This window comes from Aethalodelphis obliquidens, unplaced genomic scaffold (assembly GCF_003676395.1).
Source record: "Aethalodelphis obliquidens isolate GAN/ISIS:26980383/991018 unplaced genomic scaffold, ASM367639v1 scaffold18, whole genome shotgun sequence".
NCBI classification, from domain to species: Eukaryota; Metazoa; Chordata; class Mammalia; order Artiodactyla; family Delphinidae; genus Aethalodelphis; species Aethalodelphis obliquidens.
Window position 1 is genome coordinate 4,976,953 of NW_020837962.1, and position 23,058 is coordinate 5,000,010.

Sequence of the window (23,058 nt, forward strand, 5' to 3'; positions counted from 1 at the left end):
GGCCCTGTGGTCTTGGTGAGGAAGCCATCAAAACTATAGAACTTGGAACTGATTACAGGGGCTAGGCTTGGCCCAGTGTGGGAGAGCTGGTGGAGAAGCCTATGCAAAGTGTTCCCTCTGGGTCTAGTGTTGAGTCTGGAGTCACCAGAGGTCAGCCAGGTGGCCGTCAGGAAGGAAGGAAGGAAGGAAGCGGACAAGTACGAACTGGAAGCACGTCTGTGTGTGACTACCTCCAGCCTCGAAGCCACAGGAAACACGGCCTATAGGAAAGGCACAGAGCAGCATGCAGAGGTGCCCTTCACTTGGCCAGGCACTTGGCAGGAGCTGTGGGTCTATGAGCCAGCAGAGCATAGAAGCCTCCACGCTCTGATGCCCCGTGTCTATCTTCAGAACATAAAACACAGAACTGATGTTTTGCTTCTGCTCCAAACTGCATGCAGTGTCTCGTGACCAACGCTAAACTTGAACCAGCCAGGGAAGGACATCCTTGGAAAGGTAGTTCCAGCTTAGCGACATGGACATCATCCAAAGCCACTACACCTACCCTGAGTGTCAAGAGTAGCGGAGTATACCTCTCACTGACCAAAAATGCCAGAGGTTTACTTTCTTGTTCACCTTGCAGCTTTGACAAATGCCCTAGGATAAGCCAATCTGATATGTGTCTGGGCTTTGATTCTGGAACCACAAGGCAGCAAGGACAGTGGGAAAGGCTTTCTGTTCCGCCCATTGTCCCCACGAGGCCGCACAGCCTGTGTATACAGCCGGAACCCAGGACCAGGGCGCTGCATGTGAATGGGCTGGGTCTCTGTGACTCGGGCAAGCCAACTAAGCTCCCTGGACCTGTTTCCACTCTTTAAAATGGGCAGAAAATATCTTAACATATCATTATGGGGTATAAATTGCATAAACTGTCTCAGGTTTGAAACCTCATGGGAATTTGTTGCAAAGTATCTTTTTTTCCCCTTTCCTGTTTTCCAAGCCAGAGTCTCTCAGCTCCCTGCTGATTCCAGGAACCGCCCCACAGCCTTTTCTCAATATATTCAATTTTAGCTCATCAATCAGGAGTTTGGTTCTGTTGCTTCAAGGAGGCATAAAGGTTTCCCACCAAAAGCGCATGAAACGTTTCCTGGGTGGAGGTGGGGTGTTTACCTTGTACTATGTAACTGTACAGTCCTGGGTCTTGTTCTCAGGCCGGTTCTCTTCTGGTGTCCCTGATAGGTAACAGTTGAGGATCTTGCTCCTGCCCCTCCAAAAGGCAAGAAACATTAATGCTTTCTGGGCCACCAGCTGTAAGATGCTTGCTTGCTATCAGCGTTCCTCCTCATTCTACTATTGTGAAGAGCTCTTTTGCTTAAGACTTGTATACCTATCAACATTCCAGAAGATCTGCTGGTTGGGATGCAGTTTCGCTCTGCTGATGCACACCAAAGTCTTGGCTTTGGGCTTTGCTTAGTGAGTGAATGGCTAGTTGATGCCAACCCAAGGGTGCAGTTGTCCTCAAGTGAAGCCCGTGTCCTGTGCTGCAGGACACCCTCCACTGCTCCGAGCCTGAAATAGGACCTCACAGAGGGCAGCTCATCTCTTCAAATTCAGGTCAGAATTTGGCTCTTTCAGTCATAATGTTTTAAAAGGTAGACACAGGAGACTGAAAAATAACATCTTTATTTATGACTGAAGATGTGACAGCATTCACAAAATGCCAAGGAAAGCCATTCCTGTTCAATTTTTTAAATCTCAGAGCCTCTGAGGCCTGAACTTTCACTATATACCAGAAAAGAATGCCTCTCTTGAACAGACTTTCACACTAACTGTTATTTTTCTGTTTTCTCAGTGTCCTAGTATTACTCATCCATGGTTTGTCCCATTAGGGACTGACTTACACTTACCCAGTCTGCTCACCCGTCAAGTTTCTTGGGCTACTTGTAGGAGCCACAGCTCACATCAGTGTTCCCTCAGACAGAGGTAAGCAGGACATCTATGGGAGCCCCTTAGTGTTATGTTGTAAGTAATGACGGTAGCCAGGAAATAAGCAAAGGGTCTCATTAGGGAATCAGCAAATTAAAGCCTTAAATCTAAGGCAGACAACTCCATTTTCCTCCACTGAAATAGCAGGTTGGGTAATTTTTTATTTTACAAGAGATACTGTATTTTTTGTGTACACAGCATACGTTTAAGTAGTTTTATTACATATGTAAGTATACAAACCGATTTCGGGAAAACCTAGACTATTTCCCTAAATGATTGACATGGCTTAAAACAAAAGGGGGGAGTAGGGAGGGGCACAAATTAATAGCCCTTAGAATTTGAACAGAACGGGAAGACATATTTTCATAAAATCTTGGTGTAGATGCCCCCCAAGGATGATCTGGCCTCAGTAAAGAGCTGAATTTTCCTGTACCTATACTGACCACAAGCAGGTCACCAAAAGCTGATATTCAAGAGAGGAAATAGTGGTTGCTTGCATCCTAGGGCTTCTGATAGAAGCAGCAGCTCCATAGTTACCGAATGTATTATAACTAACACAGCTTAGCGACATGGGTCCATGATGGTGTATGTCTTAGAACATATCCATTGGAAGTATTTATTGAATGCAAATCAGAAATTCATGAAACTAGAGGCCACTTACAACATAGGGAAGAGGACTGTCCCTGTATAAAGGGTTCACAATCTGAACTGGCCCGTTAAGACACTGAATAGGGTTAGAGAACCATTGTAAACAAACAACTGAAGTATGAAAAAAAAATGTAGTACAATATATAATTATCAAATACTTTTCTTACTTTTAGGTAAGATTTTCAGAAAACCCAGGAATAGATTTTATATCACAAAATGGTCCATATCGCCCAAAAATGTCTTTTGACTGGACAGTAAAATAATATTTGTTGGAAGTTAAAAAATGAGATAAAGTACAGGCCATTGGGAGTGGTAAAGCTTTAATTTCTCCAACTTTCTTCCAGCTCATCTTATTATTAGGGATGTCATGGCACAGGAAGATGTGGTAGCTTTCCACGGGGGCACACTTGGGATTGATTTTGGTTATGTTCCAAGTCAGGGCAATGCCCTTGGGTCTCAGCACCCGTTTTACTTTGAGCTCAGGCTTCTGGGGAGGAAGTGTGTCTCGGATTTTGTCTACCAGTTCGGGTAGTAGTGGTGGTAGTTCTGGGAGAGGTGGCAGGTGCTCAAAGGATTCAAGAACCTAAAACACATTTATAAAAAGTTTAGCAAGCTGAATTGGTGGGTTCTGATTTTTTTTAAGTGGTTAACTGCAGTTCTACAATATATATTTCCCATTCCTCAATCCATTTATCAAAATCATAAGAACAAAAGGATGCTTCAAGGATACGTGAGGCTGGATCCAGTTTCTTTCAAGCATAAGCTTCTTTAAGAGTTAAGATCTCTACACTCTGGAATATCACTAATCCAGAATGGGTTAGGGCCCAGACATTCTGGAGAAATATTCCATCTCATTTCCAAACCTGTGTTCCCAAACATGAAAAGTGTGAGTGTAGGAGAACACCCATTTCCATCCACCTTCATCAACAATGGTTATTATTCTTAAAAATCTTTTCCAATTTGTTGGACTAAAAAATGTAGTTGTTCTAATTCTGTAGCTTCTGGAAAATTCAATTAAATTATTTTAATTGAGTAAATAAGTAGACTCACAATAGCACATTTGAAAAAGCATATTAAAGTGCTTTCTAAGATGAAATGTAACCCAAATGTTTCTTTATGAGTAAAATGGATACTTCCACTCAATTTGGAATGAATATCCCTTACAGAACATTTCATATCAGTACCTGGGCTGCATTTTGTGCCTCTGGGGTTGTCTCTTTTGAGATTGAAATAGCTTTCGTAGGTGACTCAAGCATGGATACTGGACTTTCTGTGAACAACAGAAGGTTTAAAAGTAAAATGTATCTACAATAATCAGTCCCATAGCCTTTAAAGCAAACAGTAGTTTACATCTTGGGTAGTAATTAAATGTGAACTAAAATTATAAAACTGTGAAATAAGAAGATAACTTTTGATATGCAAAGGTATCAAATATAGAGAATTTTTCTTTAATGTGACAAAAATTCCTCAAGGTAAACACTAATGTCATGATGCAACTGGGAACTAGGAAAAATTACCCATGGTAGAGGGATTCCTGCTTAGCAGTCTTAGAGGCAGATTTTGCTCTGTTAGGTCAACAAGGATGTTTGCAAACACAGAACTGTTTACAATCCTATAAGAATGTGTGATACAAACAAGGCCTGGGAATTCAAACTAAAACTCATGCAGGCTGGGGTTGGAGGTATCCCATGGTAGCCTAGAGGGAATTAGACATCAATTGTGGACTGCTGAAAGGGAGGGGAAGGGAGGAGAGACAGAAGAGAGAATGGAAGAAAGAGAGATGGTTAGAAGAAGAAAAGGAGGAAAATAGAGAAAATGTGGGTGTGAGGGAGAGAAAGAAGGTTTAGTAGGCACAAGAATGGTTTGAGGACAACTGGGGAAAGTATCATGGGGATAGTAAGAAAAGTGCCTCCATGTTGGAAAGTAATAGGACCAGACAGCTAAAAATTTCAGAAGTTTGAACATATCTAATAAGCAGCAAAAATCATTTTTAATCCACTGTGTGTGCAGTGATATAACTGTTTAACGTACTTTAAGAATCTCCCCCAATAAAATTTTTTACTTGTATTTTTCTTTTAACTGACAAGGATAATTGAGATTGTACACTGTTTCAAAGGTAACTTATTAATCGCTTTATTTACTGGTGTTAAAATATGTTTTTGTAAAGGTAATGATTTTACGCTTTTAATTGTAAGAGAATCGATGCATGAGAGATTGGTTCAAAATGGCAGAGTAAAAGGATGTGTGCTCACTCCCTCTTGCGAGAGCAGCAGAACCACAACTAACTGCTGAACACTCATTGACAGGAAGACACTGGAACTCACCAAAAAAGATACCCCCACATCCAAAGACAAAGGAGAAGCCGCAATGAGGCGGTAGGAGGGGCGCAATCACAATAAAATCAAATCTCATAACCGCTAGGTGGTGACTCACAAACTGGAGAACAATTATACCACAGGAGACCATCCACTGGAGTGAAGGGTCTGAGCCCCATGTCCAGCTTCCCAACCTGGGGGTCTGGCAATGGGGGGAGGAATTCCTAGAGAATCACACTTTGAAGGCTAGTGGGATTTGACTGCAGAATTTGACAGGACTGGGGGAAACAAGAGACTCCCCTCTTGGAGGGCACACACAAAGTAGTGTGCACATCAGGACCCAGAGGAAGGAGCAGTGACCCCCACAGGAGACTGAACCAGACCTACCTGCTAGTGTTGGAGGGTCTCCTGCAGAGGCGGGGGGTGGCTGTGGCTCACCGTGGAGACAAGGACACTGGCAGCAGAAGTTCTGGGAAATACTCCTTGGCATGAGCCCTCCCAGAGTCCACCATCAGCCCCACCAAAGAGCCGGGTAGGCTCCAGTGCTGGGTCACCTCAGGCCAAACAACCAACAGTGAGGGAACCCAGCCCCACCCATCAGCAGACAAGCAGATTAAAGTTTTACTGAGCTCTGCCCAACAGAGCAACACTCAGCTCTACCCACCACCAGTCCCTTCCATCAGGAAGCTTGCACAAGCCTCTTAGATAGCCTCATCCACCAGAGGGCAGACAGCAGAAGCAAGAAGAATTACAATTCTGCAGCCTGTGGAACGAAAACCATATTCACAGAAAGACAGACAAAACGAAAAGGCAGAGGACTATGTACCAGATGAAGAAACAAGATAAAACCCCAGAAAAAGAACTAAATTAAGTGGAAATAGGCAACCTTCCAGAAAAAGAATTCAGAATAATGATAATGAAGATGATCCAGGACCTCAGAAAAAGAATGGAGGCAAAGATCGAGAAGATGCAAGAAATGTTTAATAAAGACCTAGAAGAATTAAAGAACAAACAAACAGAGATGAACAATACAATAACTGAAATGAAAAATGAACTAGAAAGAATCAATAGCAGAATAACTGAGGCAGAACAGATAAGTAACCTGGGAGATGAATGGTGGCATTCACCGCCATGGAACAAAATAAAGAAAAGAGAATGAAAAGAAATGAAGACAGCTTAAGAGACCTCTGGGACAACATTAAATGCACCAACATTCTCATTATAGGGGTCCCAGAAGGAGAAGATAGAAAGGACCCAAGAAACTGTTTGAAGAGATTACAGTCAAAAACTTCCCTAACATAGGAAAGGAAATAGCCAGCCAAGTCCAGGAAGCACAGAGTCCCAGGCAGGATAGACCCAAGGAGAAACATGCTGAGATACACAGTAATCAAACTGACAAAAACTAAAGACAAAGAAAACTTACTGAAAGCAACAAGGGAAAAATGACAAGTAACATACAAGGGAACTCCCATAAGGATAACAGCTGATTTCTCAGCAGAAACTCTACAAGCCAGAAGGGAGTGGCATGATATATTTAAAGCGATGAAAGGGAAGAACCTACAACCAAGATTACTCTACCCCGCAAGGATCTCTTTAGGTTTGATGGAGAAATCAAAAGCTTTACAGACAAGCAAAAGCTAAGAGAATTCAGCACCACCAAACCAGCTCTACAGGAACTTCTCTAAGTGGGAAACACAAAAGAAGAAAATGACCTACAGAAACAAACCCATAACAATTAAGAAAATGATAATAGGAACATACATATCAATAATTACCTTAAACGTGAATGGATTAAATGCTCCAACCAAAAGACACAGGCTCACTGAATGGATACAAAAACAAGACCCATATATATGCTGTCTACAAGAGACTCACTTCAGACCCAGGGACACATACAGACTGAAAGTGAGGGGATAGAAAAAGATATTCCATGTAAATGGAAATCAAAAGAAAGCTGGAGTAGCAATACTCATATCAGATAAAATAGAATTTAAAATAAAGAATGTTACAAGAGACAAGGAAGGACACTACATAACAATCAAGGGATCAATCCAGGAAGAAGATATAACAATTTTAAATATATATGCACCCAACATAGGAGCACCTCAATACATAAGGCAACTGTTAACACCTATAAAAGAGGAAATCGACAGTTACACAGTAATAGTGGGGGACTTCAACACCTCACTTACACCAATGGACAAATAATGGAGACAGAAAATTAATAAGGAAACACAAGCTTTAAATGACACATTAGACCAGATAGATTTAATATATATTTATGGGACATTCCATCCAAAAACAGCAGATTACACTTTCTTCTCAAGTGCACACAGAACATTCTCTAGGATACATCACATCTTGGGTCACAAATCAAGGCTCGGTAAATTTAAGAAAATTGAAATCATATCAAACATCTTTTCCAACCACAATGCTTTGAGATTAGAAATAAATTACAGGGAAAAAATGTAAAAAAACACAAACACATGGAGGAAAAACAATACATTACTAAATAACCAAGAGATCACTGAAGAAATCAAAGAGGAAATCAAAAAATACCCAGAGACAAATGACAATGAAAACATGACGATCCAAAACCTACGGGATGCAGCAAAAGCAGTTCTAAGAGGGAAGTTGATAGCTATACAATCCTTCCTCAAGAAACAAGAAAAATCTCAAACAATCTAACCTTACACCTAAAGGATCTACAGAAAGAAGAACAAACAAAACACAAAATTAGTAGAAGGAAAGAAATCATAAAGATCAGAGCAGAAATAAATGAAATAGAAACAAAGAAAACAATAGCAAAGATCAATAAAACTAAAAGCTGGTTCTTTGAAAAGATAAATAAAATTGATAAACCTTTAGCCAGACTCAACAAGAAAAAGAGGGAGAGGACTCAAATCAATAAAATTAGAGAGGCTTCCGGGAAGATGGCGGAAGAGTAAGACACGGAGATCACCTTCTTCCCACAGATACACCAGAAATACATCTACACGTGGAATAACTCCTACAGAACACCTACTGAACGCTGGCAGAAGACCTCAGACCTCCCAAAAGGCAAGAAACCCCCCAGGCACCTGGGTAGGGCAAAAGACAAAGAATAAACAGAGACCAAAGGAGAGGGACCGGACCTGCACCAGTGGGAGGGAGCTGTGAAGGAGGAAAGGTTTCCACACACTAGGAAGCCCCTTCGCGGGCGAAGACTGCAGGTGGCGGAGGGGGAAGCTTCAGAGCCACGGAGGAGAGCACAGCAACAGGGATGCGGGGGACAAAGCGGAGAGATTTCCACACAGAGGATCAGGGCCGACTGGCACTCACCAGCCAGAGAGGCTTGTCTGCTCACCTGCTGGGGCGGGTGGGGCTGGGAGCTGAGGCTCGGGCTTCGGTCAGAGCCCAGGGAGAGGACTGGGGTTTGCGGTGTGAACACAGCCTGCAGGGGGTTAGTGCACCACGGCTAGCTGGGAGGGAATCTGGGAAAAGTCTGGACCTGCCGAAGAGGCAAGAGACTTTTACTTCCCTCTTTGTTTCCTGGTACACGAGGAGAGGGGATTAAGAGTGCTGCTTAAAGGAGCTCCAGAGATGGGCGCGAGCCGCGGCTAAAAGCACGGACCCCAGAGACGGGCATGAGACGCTAAGGCTGCTGCTGCCGCCACCAAGAAGCCTGTGTGCGAGCACAGGTCACTATCCCCACCTCCCCTCCGGGGAGCCTGTGCAGCCTGCCACTGCCAGGGTGCCGGGATCCAGGGACAACTCCCCCGGGAGAACGCACGGCTCACCTCAGGCTGGTGCAATGTCACGCCGGTCTCTGCTGCCGCAGGTTCCCCCCACGCTCCATGGACCACCCTCCCCCTGGCCTGAGTGAACCAGAGCCCCTGAATCAGCTGCTCCTTTAACCCCGTCCTGTCTGAGCGAAGAACAGACGCACTCCGGCGACCTACATGCAGAGGCGGGGCCAAATCCAAAGCTGAGCCCCTGGGAGCTGTGCGAACAAAGAAGAGAAAGGGAAATCTCAGCAGCCTCAGAAGCAGCGGATTAAAGCTCCACAATCAACTTGATGTACCCTGCATCTGTGGAATACATGAATAGACAACGAGTCATCCCAAATTGAAGAGGTGGACTTTGAGAGCAAGATTTATGATTTTTTCCCCTTTTCCTCTTTTTGTGAGTGTGTATGTGTATGCTTCTGTGTGAGATTTTGTCTGTATAGCTTTGCTTCCACCATTTGTCGTAGGGTTCTATCCATCCATCTTTTTTTAAAAACTTTTTTCTCTTATTTTTTATTTTAATAACTTTATTATATTTTATCTTACTTTATGTTACTTTATCTTCTTTCCTTTTTTCCTTCCTTCCCTCCCTCCCTCCCTTTCTTTCTACTTCTACTACTTCTTTCTTTCTACTTTTTCTCCCTTTTATTCTGAGCCGTGTGGATGAAAGGTTCTTGGTGCTGCAGCCAGGAGTCAGTGCTGTGCCTCTGAGGTGGGAGAGCCAACTTCAGGACACTGGTCCACAAGAGACCTCCCAGCTGCACATACTATCAAACGGCAAAAATCTCCCAGAGATCATCTCAACACCAGCACCCAGCTTCACTCAATGACCAGCAAGCTACAGTGCTGGATGCTGGACATCCTATGCCAAACAACTAGCAAGACAGGAACACAACCCCACCCATTAGCAGAGAGGCTGCCTAAAATCATAATAAGTCCACAGACACCCCAAAACACACCACCAGACGTGGACCTGCCCACCAGAAAGACAAGATCCAGCCTCATCCACCAGAACACAGGCACTAGTCCCCTCCACCAGGAAGCCGACACAACCCACTGAACCAATCTTAGCCACTGGGGACAGACACCAAAAACAACAGGAACTATGAACCTACAGCCTGCAAAAAGGAGACCCCAAACACAGTAAGATAAGCAAAATAAGACAGAAAAACACACAGAAGATGAAGGAGCAAGATAAAAACCCACCAGACCTAACAAATGAAGAGGAAATAGGCAGTCTACCAGAAAAAGAATTCAGAATAATGATAGTAAAGATGATCCCCAATCATGGAAATAGAATGGACAAAATGCAAGAAACATTTAAAAAGGACCTAGAAGAACTAAAGATGAAACAAGCAACAATGAACAACACATTAAATGAAATTAAAACCACTCTAGATGGGATCAATAGCAGATAACTGAGGCAGAAGAATGGATAAGTGACCTGGAAGATAAAAACAGTGGAAATAACTACTGCAGAGCAGAATAAAGAAAAAAGAATGAAAAGAACTGAGGACAGTCTCAGAGACCTCTGGGACAACATTAAACACACCAACATTCGAATTATAGGGGTTCCAGAGAAGAAGAGAAAAAGAAAGGGACTGAGAAAATATTTGAAGAGATTATAGTTGAAAACTTCCCTAATATGGGAAAGGAAATAGTTAATCAAGTCCGGGAAGCACAGAGAGTCCCATACAGGATAAATCCAAGGAGAAATACGCCAAGACACATATTTATCAAACTGTCAAAAATTAAATACAAAGAAAACATATTAAAAGCAGCCAGGGAAAAACAACAAATAACACACAAGGGAATCCCCATAAGGTTAACAGCTGATCTTTCAGCAGAAACTCTGCAAGCCAGAAGGGACTGGCAGGACATATTTAAAGTGATGAAGGAGAGAAACCTGCAACCAAGATTACTCTACCCAGCAAGGATCTCATTCAGATTTGATGGAGAAATTAAAACCTTTACAGACAAGGAAAAGCTGAGAGAGTTCAGCACCACCAAACCAGCTTTACAACAACTTCTAAAGGAACTTCTCTGGGCAAGAAACATGAGAGAAGGAAAAGACCTACAATAACGAACCCAAAACAATTAAGAAAATGGGAATAGGAACATACATATCGATAATTACCTTAAATGTAAATGGACTAAATGCTCCCACCAAAAGACACAGGTTGGCTGAATGGATACAAAAACAAGACCCATATATTTGCTGTCTACAAGAGACCCACTTCAGACCTAGAGACACATACAGACTGAAAGTAAGGGGATGGAAAAAGATATTTCATGCAAATGGAAATGAAAAGAAAGCTGGAGTAGCAATTCTCATATCACACAAAATAGACCTTAAAATAAAGACTATTAGAAGAGACAAAGAAGGACACTACATAATGATCAAGGGATCAATCCAAGAACAAGATATAACAATTGTAAATATTAATGCACCCAACATAGGAGCACCTCAATACATAAGGCAAATACTAACAGCCATAAAAGGGGAAATCGACAGTAACACATTCATAGTAGGGGATTTTAACACCCCACTTTCACCAATGGACAGATCATCCAAAATGAAAATAAATAAGGAAACACAAGCTTTAAATGATACATTAAACAAGATGGACTTACTTGATAATTATAGGACATTCCATCCAAAAACAACAGACTACACATTTTTCTCAAGTGCTCATGGAACATTCTCCAGGATAGATCATATCTTGGGTCACAAGTCAAGCCTTGGTAAATTTAAGAAAATTGAAAGTGTTTCAAGTATCTTTTCCCACCACAATGCTATGAGACTAGATGTCAATTACAGGAAAAGATCTGTAAAAAATACAAACACATGGAGGCTAAACAATACACTACTTAATAACGAAGTGATCACTGAAGAAATCAAAGAGGAAATAAAAAATTACCTAGAAACAAATGACAATGGAGACACGACGACCCAAAATCTATGGGATGCAGCAAAAGCAGTTCTAAGAGGGAAGATTATAGCAATACAATCCTACCTTAAGAAACAGGAAACATCTCGAATAAACAACCTAACCTTGCACCTAAAGCAATTAGAGAAAGAAGAACAAAAAAACCCCAAAGTTAGTAGAAGGAAAGAAATCATTAAAATCAGATCAGAAATAAATGAAAAAGAATGAAGGAAACGATAGCAAAGATCAATAAAAATAAAAGCTGGTTCTTTGAGAAGATAAACAAAATTGATAAACCATTAGCCAGACTCATCAAGAAAAAAGGGAGAAGACTCAAATCAATAGAATTAGAAATGAAAAAGGAGAAGTAACAACTGACACTGCAGAAATAAAAAAGATCGTGAAAGATTACTACAAGCAACTCTATGCCAATAAAATGGACAACCTGGAAGAAATGGAAAAATTCTTAGAAATGCACAACCTGCCAAGACTGAATCAGGAAGAAATAGAAAATATGAACAGACCAATCAAAAGCACTGAAATTGAAACTGTGATTAAAAATCTTCCAACAAACAAAGCCCAGGACCAAATGGTTTCACAGGCGAATTCTATCAAACATTTAGAGAAGAGCTAACACCTATCCTTCTCAAACTCTTCCAAAATATAGCAGAGGGAGGAACACTCCCAAACTCATTCTATGAGGCCACCATCACCTTGATACCAAAACCAGACAAGGATGTCACAAAGAAAGAAAACTACAGGCCAATACCACTGATGAACATAGATGCAAAAATCCTCAACAAAATACTAGCAAACAGAATCCAACAGCACATTAAACTGATCATACACCATGATCAAGTGGGGTTTATTCCAGGAATGCAAGGATTCTTCAATATACACAAATCAATCAATGTGATACACCATATTAACAAATTGAAGGAGAAAAACCATATGATCATCTCAATAGATGCAGAGAAAGCTTTTGACAAAATTCAATACCCATTTATGATTAAAAACCCTGCAGAAAGTAGGCATAGAGGGAACTTTCCTCAACATAATAAAGGCCATATATGACAAACCCACAGCCAACATTGTCCTCAATGGTGAAAAACTGAAAGCATTTCCACTAAGATCAGGAACAAGACAAGGTTGCCCACTCTCACCAATCTTATTCAACATAGTTTTGGAAGTTTTAGCCACAGCAATCAGAGAAGAAAAGGAAATAAAAGGAATCCAAATTGGAAAAGAAGAAGTAAACCTGTCACTGTTTGCAGATGACATGATACTATACACAGAGAATCCTAAAGATGCTACCAGAAAACTACTAGGGCTAATCAATGAATCTGGTAAAGTAGCAGGATACAAAATTAATGCACAGAAATCTCTGGCATTCCTATACACTAATGATGAAAAATCTGAAAGTGAAATCAATAAAACACTCCCATTTACCACTGCAACAAAAAGAATAAAATATCTAGGAATAAACCTACCTAAGGAGACAAAAGACCTGTATGCAGAAAATTATAAGACACTGATGAAAGAAATTAAAGATGATACAAATAGATGGAGAGATATACCATGTTCTTGGATTGGAAGAATCAACATTGTGAAAATGACTCTACTACCCAAAGCAATCTACAGAATCAATGCAATCCCTATCAAACTACCAATGGCATTTTTCACAGAACTAGAACAAAAAATTTCACAATTTGTATGGAAACACAAAAGACCCCGAATAGCCAAAGCAATCTTGAGAACGAAAAACGGTGCTGGCAGAATCAGGCTCCCTGACTTCAGACTATACTACAAAGCTACAGTAATCAAGACAGTATGGTACTGGCACAAAAACAGAAAGATAGATCAATGGAACAGGATAGAAAGCCCAGAGATAAACCCACGCACATATGGTCACCTTATCTTTGATAAAGGAGGCAGGAATGTACAGTGGAGAAAGGACAGCCTCTTCCATAAGTGGTGGTGGGAAAACTGGACAGGTACATGTAAAAGTTATGAGATTAGATCACTCCCTAACACCATACACAAAAATAAGCTCAAAATGGATTAAAGACCTAAATGTAAGGCCAGAAAGTATCAAACTCTTAGAGGAAAACATAGGCAGAACACTCTATGACATAAATCACAGCAAGATCCTTTCTGACCCACCTCCCAGAGAAATGGAAATAAAAACAAAAATAAACAAATGGGACCTAATGAAACTTCAAAGCTTTTGCACAGCAAAGGAAACCATAAACAAGACCAAAAGGCAACCCTCAGAATGGGAGAAAATATTTGCAAATGAAGCAATTGACAAAGGATTAATCTCCAAAATTTATAAGCAGCTCATGCAGCTCAATAACAAAAAAACAAACAACCCAATCCAAAAATGGGTAGAAGACCTAAATAGACATTTCTCCATAGAAGATATACAGACTGCCAACAAAGAGATGAAAGCATGCTCAACATCATTAATCATTAGAGAAATGCAAATCAAAACTACAATGAGATATCATCTCACACCAGTCAGAATGGCCATCATCAAAAAATCTAGAAACAATAAATGCTGGAGAGGGTGTGGAGAAAAGGGAACACTCTTGCACTGCTGGTGGGAATGTGAATTGGTACAGCCACTATGGAGAACAGTATGGAGGTTCCTTAAAAAACTACAAATAAAACTACCATATGACCCAGCAATCCCACTACTGGGCATATACCCTGAGAAAACCGTAATTCAAAAAGATTCATGTACCAAAATGTTCATTGCAGCTCTATTTACAATAGCCCAGAGATGGAGACAACCTAAGTGTCCATCATCAGATGAATGGATAAAGAAGATGTGGCACATATATACAATGGAATATTACTCAGCCATAAAAAGAAACGAAATTGAGCTATGTGTAATGAGGTGGATAGACCTAGAGTCTGTCATACAGAGTGAAGTAAGTGAGAAAGAGAAAGACAAATACTGTATGCTAACACATATGTATGGAATTTAAGAAAAAATAAGTCATGAAGATTCTGGGGGTAAGACAGGAATAAAGACACAGACCTACTAGAGAATGGACTTGAGGATATGGGGAGGGGGAAAGGTAAGCTCTGACAAAGCAAGAGAGAGGCATGGACATATATACACTGCCAACTGTAAGGTAGATAGCTAGTGGGAAGCAGCCGCATAGCACAGGGAGATCAGCTCGGTGATTTGTGACCGCCTGGAGGGGTGGGATAGGGAGGGTGGGAGGGAGGGAGAGGCAAGAGGGAAGAGATATGGGAACATATGTATAACTGATTCACTTTGTTATAAAGCAGAAACTAACATACCATTGTAAAGCAATTATACTCCAGTAAAGATGTAAATAAAATAAAATAAAATTAGAAATGAAAAAGGAGAAGTTACAATGGACATAGCAGAAATATAAAGCATCATAAGCGACTACTACAAGCAACTCTATGCCATTAAAATGGACAACGTGGAAGAAATGGACAAATTCTTAGAAAAATATAAACTTCCACGACTGAACCAGGAAGAAATAGAAAATATGAACAGACCAATCACAAGTAATGAAATTGAAACTGTGATTAAAAATCTTCCAACAAACCAAAGTCCAGGACTGTCCAGGACCGGATGGCTTCACAGGTGAATTCTATCAAACATTTAGAGAAGAGCTAAGACCCATCCTTCTCAAACTCTTCCAAAAAACTGCAGGGGAAAGAACACTCCCAAACTTATTCTACAAGGCCACCATCACTCTGATACCAAAACCAGAGATACTACAAAAAAAGAAAATTACAGACCAATATCACTGATGGATATAGGTGGAAAAATCCTCAACAGAATACTAGCAAACAGGATCCAACAACAAGTTAAAAGGATCACACACCATGATCAAGTGGGATTTGTCACAGGGATACAACGATTCTTCAATATAGGCATATCAATCAGTGTGATACACCATATTAACAAATTGAATAAAAACCATATGATCTCAATAGATGCAGAAAAAGCTTTTGACAAAATTCAACACCCATGTATGATAAAAACTCTCCAGAAAGTGGGCATAGAGGGAAACTCAACATAATAAAGGCCATATACAACAAACCCATAGCAAACATCATTCTCAATGGTGAAAAACTGAAAGCATTTCCTCTAAGATGAGAAACAACAAATGTATGTCCACTCTCACCACTATTATTCAACATAGTTTTCTAAGTCCCAGACACAGCAATCAGAGAAGAAAAAGAAATAAAAGGAATACAAATTGGAAGAAAAAAGTAAAACTGTCACTGCTTGCAGATGACATGATACTAACATAGAGAATCCTAACGATGCCACCAGAAAACTACTAGAGCTAATCAATGAATTCGGTAAAGTTGCAGGATACAAAATTAATGCAAAGAAATCTCTTGCATTCCTATACACTAACAACAAGAGATCAGAAAGAGAAATTAAGGAAACAATCCCATTTACCATTGCAACAAAAAGAATAAAATACCTAGGAATAAACCTACCTAAGGAGGTAAAAGACCTGTACTCAGAAAACTATAAGACACGGATGAAAGAAATCTAGGATAACACAAACAGATGGAGAGCTATACCATGTGCTTGGATTGGAAGAATCAGTAGTGTGAAAATGACTATACTACTCAAAGCAATCTACAGAATCAATGCAATCCCTATCAAATTACCAGTGACATTTTTTACAGAACTAGAACAAAAAATCTTAAAATACGTATGGAGACACAAAGGACCCTGGATACCCAAAGCAGTCTTGAGGGAATAAAATGGAGCAGGAGGAATCAGACTCCCTGACTTCAGATTATACTACAAAGCTACAGTAATCAAGACAATATGGTACTGGCACAAAAACAGAAATACAGTTCAATGGAACAGGATAGAAAGCCCAGAGATAAACCCATGCACCTATGGTCAACTAATCTATGATAAAGGAGGCAAGGATACACAATTGAGAAAAGATAGCCTCTTCAATAAGTGGTGCTGGGAAAACTGGACAGCTACATGTAAAAGAAAGAAATTAGAACATTCCCTAACACCATACACAAAAATAAACTCAAAATGGATTAAAGACCTAAATGTAAGACTGGACACTATAAAACTCTTAGAGGAAAACATAGGAAGAACACTCTTTGACATAAATCACAGCAAGATCTTTTTTGACCCACTTCCTAGAGTAATGGAAATAAAAACAAACATAAATAAATGGGACCTAATGAAACGTAAAAGCTTTTGCACAGCAAAGGGAAGTATAAACAAAACAAAAAGACAACCCTCAGAATAGGAGAAAATATTTGAAAATGAACCAACGGATGAAGGATTAATCTCAAATATATAAACAGCTCATGCAGCTCAATGTTAAAAAAACAAACAACCCAATAAAAAAATGGGCAGAAGACCTAAATAGACATCTCTCCAAAGAAGACATACAGATGGGCAAGAGGCATATGAAAAGCTGCTCAACATCACTAATCATTAGAGAAATGCAAATTAAAACTACAGTGAGGTATCACCTCCACCAGTTAGAATGGGCATCATCAGAAAATCCACAAACAACAAATGCTGGAGAGGGTGAGGAGAAAAGGGAACCCTCTTGCACTGTTGGTAGGAATGTAAATTGATAGAGCCACTATGGAGAACAGTATGGAGGTTCCTTAAAAAACTAAAAATAGAACTACCATATGACCCAGCAATCCCACTACTGGGCATATACCCTGAGAAAACCATAATTCAAAAAGAGTCATGTTGCTCCGCAGCGGGAGAGGCCACAACAGTGAGAGGCCCGCATACCGCAAAAAAAAAAAAAAAAAAAGAGTCATGTACCACAATGTCCATTGCAGCTCTATTTACTATAGCCAGAACATGGAAGCAACCTAAGTGTCCATCGACAGATGAATGGATAAGGAAGATGTGGCACATATATACAATGGAATATTACTCAGCCATAAAAAGGAATGAAATTGGTTCATTTGTAGAGACATGGATGGACCTAGAGACTGTCATACAGAGTGAAGTAAGTCAGAAAGAGAAAAACAAATATCATATATTAATGCATATATGTGGAATCTAGAAAAATGGTACAGATAAACCTGTTTTCAAGACAGAAATAGAGACACAGATGTAGAGAACAAACCTATGGACACCAAGGGGGGAAAGTGGGGGGGTGTGGTGGGATGAACTGGGAGATTGGGATTGACATATATACACTAATATGTATAAAACATAATAAGAACCTGCTGTATAAGAAATAAATTTTAAAAATTACAAATTGTAGGAGAATCTATACACCCTTTTTATAACTGGTTAATTAGAACTAAATTTGTGAAATCATAATCTGCAGCTTAATCAATGCACAAGAGCTGATACAAATAACCTCCTTTAAATTTTCAAGTGAACAGTTTCATACAAAAAAAAATTCTAATAGATATAACTTCCCATAACTAACATTCCTTCTTTCAAGGTAGTAAGTCAACAAGCCCTTGGCAAATTAAAACAGGCTAAGACAGAAACTCAACTTTATGATAAGAGATAAAACAGGATTTTTATCCCAAACCAGTTTATGTTTAGATCCTTTGTGTCACCAATGTCAATGTCTTGTAAATACTCTGCAGCTTTTACCCTTATCTATATAAAAATGAGTAACCGTTACTTTTTTAAAATTTATTTTATTTTTTTGGCTGTGTTGGGTCTTGGCTGCTGCGCATGGGCTTTCTCTAGTTGCAGTAAGTGGGGGCTACTCTTTGCTGTGGTGCGTGGGCTTCTCAGTACGGTGGCTTCTCTTGTTGTGAAGCACAGGCTCTAGGTGCGCAGGCTTCAGTAGCTGCAGCACGTGGGCTCAGTAGTTGCGACACACGGGCTCTAGAACTCAGGCTCAGTAGTTGTGGTGCGCAGGCTTAGTTGCTCCGCGGCAATGTGGGATCTTCCTGGACCAGGGATCGAACCCGTGTCTCCAGCATTGGCAGGTGGATTCTTAACCACTGCGCCACCAGGGAAGTCCAGTAATGGTTACTTTAGCACTTTGTATTCTCAAAGCAACAGGAGCCAGTACCCGATTATTTTAAAGTTCCTCCTCATTAAACTGCTAGGTGAGAATTGTGGCCTCTGGTCTCAACTTACCCCTTTGGTGTTTGACCTTTCAGATCCTTTGCTGCATGTATATGCACTGTTCACTTATGTAAATATTTATGTAGACGCACGTTCACTTATGTAAATATTTATATGATAGACATGATTTTTAAAGTTTGTATTTAAAAATTAACTATTCAGATATAAGTTACATACAATAAAATGTACCCATTTTATTTTTTTAGATTTTTTTGTTGTGGACCTTTTTTTTTTTTAACATCTTTATTGGAGTATAATTTTGCTTTACAATGGTGTGTTAGTTTCTGCTGTATAACAAAGTGAGTCAGCTATACATATACATATATCCCCATATCTCCTCCCTCTTGTGTCTCCCTCCCACCCTCCCTATCCCAGCCCTCTATGTGGACACAAAGCACCGAGCTGATCTCCCTGTGCTATGTGGCTGCTTCCCAGTAGCTAGCTATTTTACATTTGGTAGTGTATATATGTCCATGCCACTCTCTCACTTTGTCCCAGCTTACCCTTCCCCCTCACCATGTCTCAAGTTCATTCTCTACGTCTGCATTTTTATTCCTGTCTGGCTCCAATTTCTTCAGAACCATTTTTTGTTTTTTTTTAGATTCCATATATATGTGTTAGCATACGGCATTTGTTTTTCTGTTTCTCACTTACTTCACTCTGTATGAGACTCTAGGTCCATCCATCTCACTACAAATAACTCAATTTCGTTTCTTTTTATGGCTGAGTAATATTCCATTGTATATATGTGCCACATCTTCTTTATCCATTCATTTGTCGATGGATACTTAGGTTGCTTCCATGATGTGGACCATTTTTAAAGTCTTTCTTGAATTTGTTACAATATTGCTTCTGTTTTATGTTTTGGTTTTTTCGCCACAAGGCATGTGGGATCTTAGCTCCCCAACCAGAGATCGAACCCACACCCCCTACATTGGAAGTTGAAGTCTTAACCACTGGACCACCAGGGAAGTCCCCAAAATGTACCCATTTTAAATGTGCCATTCTTTGGGTTTTGACAAATTTACAGTTGTGAAACCACCACCAAAATCAAGACAGAATGTTTTTATTACCCCAAATAGTGTCCCTTCTGGTAATATGGAAGAACAAATCTGACTCCACATTGGATCTGTTTCTTTTACTTTAACCTTTGTATTCTATTGATTTTGCTACAAGTTAAAAATGTTGCCGGTAGCCTGAAATATACAGGATAGCTCTTTCTCAAGGCCCTGACCTTAAAAGGTATAACACTTATCCATTTAAATAGAGGTAAAAAGTTGTAGAACAGAGAATAACATTTGTCTTGTTGGAAGTTTATAGCAACATTGTGAAATGACCTACTGGACAGCTAGCTGCCAAGAACAAAGGATTCCAGCCCCAAGACGTTTGTAGCAACCAACCACACACCCTTCCTCTTTTAGTATAAAAGAAGCCTGAATTCTAATTCGGAGAAGATGGTTCTTTGGGACACTAGTCCACCATCTTCTCGGTTTGCTGTCGCCATTCCTTGACCCAACAATTCATCTCTTGATTTATTGGCCTGTTGTGCAGCGAGCAGTATGAACTTGGTCTTGGTAACATTCTCAATCCCTCTCACCGCTGGCCCCATGAAATCACAGGTCTGTTGTCACTACAGATTGGCCTTTTCTAGAATTTGACATAAAGCAAATCACACAGTATGTATAATTCTTTTGCCCAACATTCTGTTTCTGAGATTCATCAATGTTGTTGCATATAATAATATTTTGTTCATTTTTATTGTTGAGTAAGTAGTACTTAGCTGTAGAGATAGATGTGCCACAACCTATTTATCTATTGATGGACATTTGGACTGTTTATAGTTCAGTGCTATTATGAATAAATTGCTATGAACATTTGTGTAAAAGTCTTTGTGTAGATGTAGGTTTTCATTTGTCTTGGATAAATACCTAAAGGTGGAATAATAGTGTCATTTGCTAAGAGTATAGCTAATGTTTTGAGAAACTGCCAGACCACTTCCAAAGTGATTTCACCATTTTACACTCCTACCAGCAAAACATGAGAATTCCAGGTCACTCCACATCCTCACCAACACTTTGTATATTTTCAGTTGTTTTCATTTTAGCCATTTTAGTGGATGTGTTGTGGTATCTCATTGTGGTCTTAACTTCCCTAATGAATAACAATGTTGAGGATGTCTTGTGTTTATTTGCCATCCCCATATCTTCTCTAGTGAAGTGTCATCTACTTGCTTTGGGTTTAATTTGCTCTTTTTAATGTAGAGTCTTAGATTATTCATTTTAGACTTTCCATTTTTCCTACTATAAACATTTAATGCTAGCAATTTCCTTCTAAGCACTGCTTCAGCTGCATTCCTCAGATTTTGATATGCTGTGTTTTCATTTTCATTCAGTTCAAATTTTTTTTTTTTTTTTTTTGCGGTATGCGGGCCTCTCACTGCTGTGGCCTCTCCCGTTGTGGAGCACAGGCTCCGGACACGCAGGCTCAGCGGCCATGGCTCACAGGCCCAGCCGCTCCACGGCATGTGGGATCTTCCCGGACCAGGGCACGAACCCGTGTCCCCTGCATCGGCAGGCAGACTCTCAACCACTGCGCCACCAGAGAAGCCCCAGTTCAAAATATTTTTAAACCTTCCTTTTGATTTCTTCTTTGACTCATGGGTTATCTAGAAATGTAATCTTTAGCTTCCAAATATCTAGGGATTTCCCAACTAGCTTTCTATTACTAATTTAATTGTATCTGTAATCATACAGAGTATGTTCTCTAAACTTTTACATATACTGAGACTAGTTTTGTGGTCCAGAACCTGATATGTTTCATATGCACTTAAAATGAATGTGTATTCTTTTGTGGCTGGGTTTGAGCGTTCTATAAATGTCAAGTAGGTTAAGTTGGTTGATAGTATTGCCCAGGCTTCCAAAATTTTACTGACTACATATTATATCAATTACTGAGAAGGCAGTGTTGGAACCTCCAATTATAATTGTCTACTTATAATTTCAGTCCGATCAGTTTTTATATCAGGAATTTTGAAGTTCTACTATTATATGCATAAACGTAGGTTTAGTGTGTCTTTCTGATGAAATGATTGCTTTACTGTTACGAAACAGCCTTCTTTATCCCTGGTAATATTCCTTGTTCTGAAGTCTATCTGATAATAATATAGTCACTCTAGCTTTCTTATGATTAGTGTTTGTATGCTTCTTTTTGTTTTTTGCGGTACGCGGGCCCCTCACTGTTGTGGCCCCTCCCGCTGCGGAGCACAGGCTCCGGATGTGCAGGCTCAGCGGCCATGGCTCACGGGCCCAGCCACTCCACGGCATGTGGGATCTTCCCGGACCAGGGCACGAACCCGTGTCCCCTGAATCGGCAGGCGGACCCTCAACCACTGCGCCACCAGGGAAGCCCTGTTTGTTTTTGCATGGCTTATCTTCTTACGTTCCTTTAATTTTAACCTATCCATATATTTATATTTAACATACATCATGTAGTTGTCACATAGTTGGGTCTTGTTTTGTTACCCAGTCCAACAATGTGCGCTTTTTAATGCAGTGTTTAGACCCTCTGTACTTATTCTAACTATCAATATGGTTGGGTTTAAATCTACCATCCTGTAATTTGTTCTCTATTTAGTGTCATTTGTTCTTTGCACCTTCTCTTGGATTGAGTATTTTAAAAATTCCATTCTACCTCCACTATTGGTCTATCAGCCATACTTGCACTTAAAAAAATATTGCTCTAGGCACTGCCGTATGTATGTACCTAGTATCTTTAATAACGTATAGTCTATCTTCAAATAACATTATACTACTCACAATGTAACACCCTTACAGCCAGCATACTTCCATTCCTCTGACCATCTTTCACACTACTGTTGGCATACATTAGCTTCCAAATAAATTATAAACTCCAAAACATACTGTTACATTCCTCTGTGTAGATCCACTTTCCATCTTATATTTTCCCTTTGCTTGAAGAACTTCCTTTATTTTTGACAGTGAAGGTCTGCTGGCAACAACTTTTGTTTATCTTAATAAACAGAAGTCTTAATTTTGCTTTCATGTTTGTAAGTTATATTAGCTGGATATAGAATTCTAGGTTGACAATTATTTTCCCCCAGCCTTTTAATAATGCCATTTGATTTGTTTTGCATAGTTCCAATTGAGATAACTGTGCATTCTTTGTTCTTCCCTATATATCTTATATATATGGTGTCTTTCTGATTGCTCTAAAGTTGTTGCTGTTAATCACTGGTTTTCAGGAACTGATTATGATGTTCCTCGATGTGGTTTTCTTTGTATTTATCCTGCCTGCAGAGTACT

At 40.0% G+C, this 23,058-nt stretch overlaps 1 protein-coding gene across 5 annotated transcripts in view; it reads right to left on the reverse strand.

Moving 5' to 3' along the window:
* Window positions 1-1,646: 1,646 nt before the first annotated feature.
* ATF7IP2 (activating transcription factor 7 interacting protein 2) overlaps window positions 1,647-23,058 on the reverse strand; it is a 75,735-nt gene continuing 54,323 nt past the window's right edge. For 3 of the 5 annotated variants that reach the window (XM_027117426.1, XM_027117425.1, XM_027117430.1), the window contains 2 exons: window positions 3,798-3,883; window positions 1,647-3,196 (listed from right to left, as the gene is read on the reverse strand). In XM_027117426.1, the coding sequence (XP_026973227.1) occupies window positions 2,783-3,196; window positions 3,798-3,883 (500 nt within the window). In that variant the 3' untranslated portion in view covers window positions 1,647-2,782. Of the gene's footprint in view, window positions 3,197-3,797; window positions 3,884-8,869; window positions 8,911-11,399; window positions 11,437-23,058 lie in introns of those variants that run through there. The other 2 variants (XR_003435089.1, XR_003435090.1) reach the window with 2 other exon arrangements.